Here is an 8,819-nt window from a genome sequence, read left to right as displayed (position 1 = left end):
ATTGAGCCACATTATAAGAAACAACAGTTTCCCCTCCTAATACAAGACCAAGACATACATACGAAATATTACGCTAGTCAATTGTTCCAAGAGTTTGTAACACTCAAGTGGCTTGTGTGATGACGTATCACACGAGAGGCGGAGCTCATGAATTGTTCCTCAGGTAAGTGTGAGTCAAGTGACTTGTGCAACCTTGACTGTAATATAGTGCAAGTCATGAGACCCATACATACTTATGGATATGGGGGTTATGAGTTTGACCTCATCTTCAGAGTTCTTTCAAGAGATTTCAAGCATCGGTTTTTAGCTTGGAAACAGACAAGAACTCAGTCTAAAAACTTTTAATGCAGTCAAACTTTATTCAACAGTTCTTGTCATTTTACTTGAAGATATGAACATGAAAGCCACATTTGATCAAAGTTGTACTTGTTGTTCGATTGGTATACCTTCCTGTTGAAGATACAAGTACGAGTCTCTGTGGAAACTGCTCTTAATGCATGTTTGTAAAAGTGTCACTTTCCATTTTTATGCAATTTTTTCGTTTATAGGAAGTCTCTTCTATATGAAAATGCAGTCCAGGTGGAAAGTATCTTCCCTGATTAGCCTCATGGAGAGGCTCATATGTCTTGTTTTTATAATTTTTTTCCTTCCCGTTTCAGACACAACCACCAGCCCCCCATGGACGCCGCTCTACCCCAGCTCACTTTTAGAACAGGAGGCCATCCAATACTTTCACAAGTTCTACTGTAAGGATTGCCAGATGGACCAACTTGCTGCTGAACGCGCCCGCGCGGCCGCCAACTCATGCGAGGACTCAAACATGGGCGTCACAGGCTGCTCGGGTGGTGAGGGCAGTGAGGTGAAACAGGAACCCCAGTCACCCATGAGTCCACAGCAGATGACAGACGAGGCATCGCTGATGGTGACACTCGACAAAAATAAAGAATGTGAGTTTGTATGTGTGTGTGTCTAGATCAAGTTTCAATCTCGGTGACATGCGTCTGAAAACTAGGTCACGATGTCAAATCTTAAAAAAATCGTATTACCACTTTAAAAGCCACATCTATGACTAAATCTTGATGATTGTTTATCTTGACAATATCAAGGCTAATTTATAATCTGGGTCACAAGCGTCCTAAATCTAAGTAACCGGGTCAAATCTTAGAAAAACCTTGTTACCTCTCTCAAGCCATTTTTATGACTCAATCTCTATGAAATAACACTTTTTTTCAAAAGCTTGAATGAGGTATGGAAGCAACGATGATTTGATTGGCAAGTGGTAATTATCCATTAGTGTAATGGTAATGGTAAACAATACTAGGCAAATCCTGCAAACCTGTAATGGTTTTAGTAATGTGTAATTTCATTAGTTGAATTTCCGTGCATAGTAGTACATGGAAACTTATTCATTAATACAAACGTTTCTAACCCAATATGCCAAAGTCCATCTAGGAGCAGAAAGTATTGAGTGAACATGAATGATGTCTGACTGTAATTTTCACCTAATTTATTAATCAAAACAAGTTGAGACAAATGGGAATGGATAAAAAAGTGAAACAATAATACAAAAATATAACATCTTGATGCACACAAAAGCAATGTTTTTTTTATAATCTTGGAAGCAACAATTACTGCAAAGCAACAAATGTTTCTTGTGTTGCATACTTATGCTGTTGCAACTGAGCAACATAACAGCTGCACTTTTCACAATACATTATTATGCCTACCTTTCAAGTTTATATTGTAAGTGCATAAGAGATAAATTGTTTGTTTTATGTACAGTACATGTAAAGTGTGTAATGTAAGCACATAACATGGTTTGTTATATGTGTGTATGTATTTCAGCCCTGAAAAGGAAGTTGATGATGAGACGATCGCTCAATGAACTTGTGGACCAAGGAATATACCCATGTAGGTGGCATTATGTAGTTATGGGGGTTAACATTGTGTCTTAAATTCTGATGTTTATTGGAAATAAAAAATCTAAATTCTGAGCCGTCATAGATTGTGCAAATCCTTAGTTGTCAGTTTCATCAACTTCTCTGCTGTATCACTTATAATATCTTATGAAATTCTTCATCAAACCCCCAACCTCTTAACCAAACCTTTGTTTCAATGTTAATGCATTTATGTGTGTTCATTCTGGTATTTCAATAAACTTTATTTGTCTGCAAATAAATATTGGTATGTGAATTGCTCCCTGATGTGCAGTAATAGTACCATCTTCAGAGTGGTGGAAATGAAACATTATTTCCACTAACATCAGAATGCAAGACACAAAGGATGTGTAGATTTGGCAGGGTGATATGTACTCTAAGGATTGTTTATTGTTGGAAGACCTCTCAAGCTGTGATGCATCTTTTGAGGTTTTTCTTTGGCATAACTCTTAAGATGCTTCCTCAAATCAGTTTGCTGCTGGAAATGAGCTTTGGTCTGGGAGAACAGGGCTTATAACGCTTGTGCCTAAAGTGTCAGCCCAACGAAGCCAGTGCAGTCCACACAGGCTAATGAGGGACAAAACTTTCCACTTGTATGGAGTTTTTATGCCTCCTTCTTTGAAGAAGAGGTGGTATAGATTGATGTTGTCGGGCGGGCGGGGTGGCGGGCGGGCGGGCGGGGTGGCGGCGTGCTCGAAAATGTTAAAGTTCTTATTTCATGGTATAACTTTGGTATGCTTGGACCTAGAGTCTTCAAACTTGACATGAAGGTTGGCCAGGATTAACAGATGACCACTGGTCATTTCAAGGTCATTCATTTGAAGGTCAAGGTCACTGTGACCTTCAATATAAAAAATGTTAAAGTTCTTATAACTTTGGTATGCTTGGACCTAGAGTCTTGAAACTTGACATGAAGGTTGGCCATAACTAGTTAGTAACCACTGGTCATTTCAAGGTCATTCATTTGAAGGTCAAGGTCACTGTGACCTTGAATGTAAAAATGTTAAAGTTCTTATTTCATGGTATAACTTTGGTATGCTTGGACCTAGAGTCTTCAAACTTGACATGAAGGTTGGCCAGGATTAACAGATGACCACTGGTCATTTCAAGGTCATTCATTTGAAGGTGAAGGTCACTGTGACCTTCAATATAAAAATGTTAAAGTTGTTATAACTTTGGTATGCTTGGACCTAGAGTCTTGAAACTTGACATGAAGGTTGGCCAGAACTAGTAAGTAACCACTGGACATTTCAAGGTCATTCATTTGAAGGTCAAGGTCACTGTGACCTTGAATGTAAAAATGTTAAAGTTGTTATAACTTTGGTATGCTTGGACCTAGAGTCTTGAAACTTGACATGAAGGTTGGCCAGAACTAGTAAGTAACCACTGGACATTTCAAGGTCATTCATTTGAAGGTCAAGGTCACTGTGACCTTGAATGTAAAAATGTTAAAGTTCTTATTTCATGTTATAACTTTGGTATGCTTGTACCTAGAGTCTTCAAACTTGAAATAAAGATTGGCCAGTACTAGAAGATGACCACTGGTCATTTCAATGTCATTCATTTGAAGGTCAAGGTCACTGTGACCTTAAATGTTAAAATGTTAAAATTGTTATAACTTTGGTATGCTTGGACATAGAGTCTTCAAACTTGACATGAAGGTTTGCAAGCACACTTAGATGACCACTGGTCATTTCAAGGTCATTCATTCTAAGGTCAAGGTCACTGTGACCTTGAATGTAAAAATGTTAAAGTTCTTATAACTTTGGTAGGTAAAAATGTTAAAGTTCTTATTCCATGTTATAACTTTGGTATGCTTGTACCTAGAGTCTTCAAACTTGACATAAAGGTTGGCCAGTACTAGAAGATCACCACTGCTCATTTCAATGTCATTCATTTGAAGGTCAAGGTCACTGTGACCTTCAATGTTAAAATGTTAAAATTGTTATAACTTTGGTATGCTTGGACCGAGAATCTCAAACTTGACGTAAAGGTTTGCAAGCACACTTAGATGACCACTGGTCATTTCAAGGTCATTCATTTCAATGTCATTCATTTGAAGGTCAAGGTCACTGTGAACTTAAATGTTAAAATGTTAAAATTGTTGTAATTTTGGTATGCTTGGACCTAGAATCTCAAACTTGACGTAAAGGTTTGCAAGCACACTTAGATGACCACTGGTCATTTCAAGGTCATTCATTTGAAGGTCGAGGTCACTGTGACCTTGGATGTAAATATGTTAAAGTTGTTAATACTTTGGTATGCTTAGACCTAGAGTCTTCAAACTTGATATGAAGGTTGGCCAGAACTAGTAGATGACCACTGGTCATTTTAAGGTCAAGGTCACCGTGACCTTGAATGTAAAAATGTTAAAATTCTTATTTCATGGTATAACTTTCTTATGCTTGGACTTACAGTCTTCAAACTGGACATGAAGGTTGGCCAGCACTAGTAGATGACAATTGGTCATTTTAAGGTCATTGAAGGTCAAGGTCACTGTGACCTTGAATGTTAAAAATTAAAAGTTGTTTTAACTTTCGTATGCTTGGACATGGACTTTGCCATGACTAACAGATGACCACTGGTCAAGAGAACAACTGGTCATTTTAAAGTCTTTCAATTGACAGTGACCTTAAATGTGAATATTTTTTTCATGATTTAACTTTGGTATGCTTAAAAAAATTGAGATCAAACTTTCCTAATTGTCAATTCAAGTTCATATTTGTGACCTTAAATGTTATTGTTGTTCATGTATATGCATGCATTCAAAACATAACACAAGGTTTGCTCATGCCTTGAAAAGTACTTACATTTCATTTTGACCTTTGAACAATATTTCAGTAATTTAAGTATTGCATTGACAAAAACACGAAAGGTACTTTCCTGTCATTTAAATCAAAAATCCGGCTTCAATGCGGTCATCTCCGACCGCGGAACTCTTGTTAGTAAAATCGAATCAGATTCAACAAAACAAACAATTTGATACCAAGATGTAATATATTTTTAACACATAATGCAACTCAAAAATCAAATAAACATTATTTACAAATATTAAGAGCGCGTACTTGTGACGTCATTATTAACACGTCATACGACACAATACATGTTGTTTCACGCTAAATATGCAGTTGTTAAGTGTCTTTTTTTCATTATTTCTTAAAAATCGGGGACGTAGAGGTATGATAAACAGAAAAACAGGTTAGTTAGTGATCTTTTTCTAATGTATTAGGCTCGACACGATTAAAATAATGAAACAATGTTTGCTTAAAATATCTTTGGGATTTTCCGTCTAGTTCGATTTTCCTATTCTATTTTTAAAGAAGTTATTTACGACTAAGAAATTTGATGGGATAAATCGAATTTTAGGTCGGTGCCGAATAAAGCAAAGTTTATCTTGCTCGGCACGAAAATCTGAACCACTCGCCAAGGCTCGTGGTTCAGATTTTCTAAGCCTCGCAAAATGAACTTTGCTTTATTCGGCACCGACCTAGTATTCTCTATTTGCAATATTGAAGTTAAGTCATAACATTTTGAATATTGAAGATAGCAACTTGATAATGTGCATGCATGTGTATCTCATGAAGCTGCACATTGTGGGTGGTGAAAGGTCAAGGTCATCCTTCAATGTCAAAAGTCAAAAAATACAATCCAAGGGAAGTAATAAGCTTTAAAGGGAGATAATTTCTAAACCTGCCGAATGATATATTGAAATTTTATTTCAAAGCGGCGCAATAGGGGGCATTGGGTTTCTGACGAACACATCTCTTGTTCGTTGTAAGGTAGTTCCTTCTTAGCAAAAATCCAGTTTAGGCAGAAAAGGGTGTCCCCCCCAAAAAATTCATAATCAGCCACTACCTACCATGATATGGGTGCATTATCCCAAACTGACATTTTAATATTGATTATTCACCAAGTAGTCGGAGCTATATTTCTGACCTTAATGTCAGCATCTGCATAAGCTTTTGTGTTGTGCTCGGGCTAAGGTAAACATGCAACTTCTTCATATCACTGTTTGTATGACAGGTATTCAATTGAAACTTCACACATGTGAGGGGGGGGCGGTCTATGTTTTAGGTCACTGACCATGTGACATAACTCTGACCTTCAATTTAGCAGAATTATGCCTCTTTTTAGCTCACCTGATCACATTGTGCTCATGGTGAGCTATTGCGATCGCCTTTTGTCCGTTGTGCGGCATGCGGTGTCAATATTTGCCTTGTTAACACTGTAGATGCCACATTTATTGTCCAATCTTCATGAAATTTGGTCAGAAGATTGGTCTCAGTGATATATTGGATGTGTTTGAAAATGATTACGTTTGGTTTGAAAAATATTGCTGCCAAAGGACGGGGCATTTTCCCTTATATGGCTATATATGGCTATAGTAAAACCTTGTTAACACTCTAGTTGTACTTGAAATATTGGTCAAGGTTAAAATGAAACATCTGGGTTTTACTGTAACTACTAAAGATATTCAATTGAATTTCACACATGTTGTGGGGATTATCATGAGGTCACACACCAAAACCCTCTGATCTGCAATTAAGCAGAATTATGCCACTTTTTGTCCTTAGAAAATATTCAGGAAATATTTGCTAGCAATATATCCTATCTGGTCACAATTCTTGTTTTAATGTATTCATCTTTAAGTCACATCTTTTAGTTAAAATACACTATATAACTACTAAAGATATTCAACTTCAAGTATGTCTTTGTGGTCATAACTTTTGTTGACTGATAGAAACATAAATTGTACTATCAAAGCAGAAGAATAGTCTAGCATGCTGTCATGGGGAGACTTCTGGTAAGGGATGGTCTGATAGTCTAGCATGCTGTCATGGGGAGACTTCTGGTAAGGGATGGTCTGATAGTCTAGCATGCTGTCCTGGGGAGACTTCTGGTAAGGGATGGTCTGATAGTCTAGCATGCTGTCATGGGGAGACTTCTGGTAAGGGATGGTCTGATAGTCTAGCATGCTGTCATGGGGAGACTTCTGGTAAGGGATGGTAGTCTAGCATGCTGTCATGGGGAGACTTCTGGTAAGGGATGGTCTGAGAATATTCTACAGTCATTATTGGGAAACAATTTTAAGAGCGAACATTCCTTGCTCTTTTCTGTACAAACAAACAAGCTTTGGAATTCCCAGATATCTAATTGGTCCCGTTGCAGTATTTTCCCATTTGATCATCTGTGTGAAATCTGGGTTAAAAATATGATGTCTTAAAACCCTTGCTATCTGGGTAATAATTCTATGAATTAAACAAACAGCTCATTTGTTGAAAACCAGGAGGCTCACTTGATTGGCAAATACCCATGCTCCTCTCTCACTGAGTCTGTTATTAATTTTAGATCACCTATTAATTATCTGTTGTGAATGATCATGAATTCCTTGTGTAATGAAAGCTAATAGGTGCTTATGGTCTCTATAATGCAAGCCACATGTGGGTACAATGGGCAAACAGCTGATGCTGATGAACCTTTAGGCTTTGCCTTAATAATGGGGATTGGGTTTGTTTGAGGGGGGTCCTGGGGTAATAGACTGAGTCAGTATTGAGTCTTCATTGATTGTAATAACTAAATGAATATTAATGATTTGCCATATTTTGCACCATCTTGTTGATAACATGTTTACACTGTACATGTTTAATTTGGTGCATAGTTGTGAACTAATTAAACTTGATATTTTGAGTAATCGTTTTAAGATAATTTTGACTATCAACAAGGAACAGTGAATTATAGTTTGCGAATATATTTAACATACCCTTAATACAAGTTACTCATGTTTGAGTGACTCCTGGAATGAGTGACTGTTTTTATTGCTGTGTGTAATTCTTGTAACCAATAGCATGAGCAATTGTTTCCTTAAGTTCCTGAAAATAAAAAACCGAGATCTAAAACACATATTAATCAATTTCTGGAAATTACTGAGTATTAATCACTACAAATTAAGATCTGCTCATCTTTTGACCTTACAAGATAATCATGGCTGAGGTCAATGACCTCTTCTCCACAGGTCTGGTTAACTCATTTTAACATTTATCAGTCGTCAAGTAAATAAATACTGTCATCATTTGTTTATGTGAAAACTTGTGTTTTAAACTTTTCAAAGGAAATTTATCATCAGAGCCTTCACCATGTGTTTAAGACTTTTGTTAAAGACGTAGCTAGCCATTTGGTAATGATCTCGTGGTATTCAGTAGAAATTGTTTTCCATTGGTCTCCAAGACCTGAATCAGTTGTCTACCACAAATCAAATTTATTTATCAAACATGGCTTTAATATTGAGTCAATATCTGGTTATATTGAGATAATTAACTCAATTACTTAAGGGGTTCTCAAATTAATTTCATTATTTTACCCTGAAAATAAACTTGAGTCTCTAAAACTAAACTGCTTTCAGCATGATCCTTTTCTTACCTAGTTTGATTACAGTGTTCATGTCTGCATCTATGGCTGCTATTTTCATTTTATTGTCAGTCTCTCATCCTGGTTAGTGTTTCAAACTTGTCTATTATTCTGAAAATAAACAAATAGCCTGTGGGTAATAGCAAAAACAGAACATTTATAGCTTCTAATCTCTGTGGAAGATATTTCTTCATGGAACATCCTGGAACCTCTAGATTACTTTTTAAACACCTTTTAAAAAACACAATTTGATAGCAATTTCTTGCCTATCTTTGAAAACCTTAGAAGTGGAAAATTTAATAAATCATATCTTTAGACCATAAAACACCTCTGATAAAATTCTTAAAATTGAATGTAATCAATGGAATGTAGTATCACCAAGACATTGGTTGAATGGAAGTAGTTTTGTCCTGTTTGGTACATGTGCTGGATCCTCTCTAGAAGGAGTTGAAAAACAAATGAGCCTCGCTCTGGGAA

At 36.6% G+C, this 8,819-nt stretch overlaps 1 protein-coding gene across 2 annotated transcripts in view; it reads left to right on the top strand.

The window, feature by feature from the left end:
* Window positions 1-664: 664 nt before the first annotated feature.
* LOC127866710 (nuclear factor of activated T-cells 5-like) overlaps window positions 665-8,819 on the top strand; it is a 34,524-nt gene continuing 26,369 nt past the window's right edge. For both annotated transcript variants that reach the window (XM_052407452.1, XM_052407451.1), the window contains exons 1-2: window positions 665-947; window positions 1,846-1,911. In XM_052407452.1, coding sequence (XP_052263412.1) covers window positions 761-947; window positions 1,846-1,911 — 253 coding nt within the window. In that variant the 5' untranslated portion in view covers window positions 665-760. The remainder of the gene's footprint in view (window positions 948-1,845; window positions 1,912-8,819) is intronic.

Source organism: Dreissena polymorpha, chromosome 2 (genome assembly GCF_020536995.1).
Source record: "Dreissena polymorpha isolate Duluth1 chromosome 2, UMN_Dpol_1.0, whole genome shotgun sequence".
NCBI lineage: Eukaryota > Metazoa > Mollusca > Bivalvia > Myida > Dreissenidae > Dreissena > Dreissena polymorpha.
This window is presented reverse-complemented; position numbering and strand designations above follow the sequence as displayed.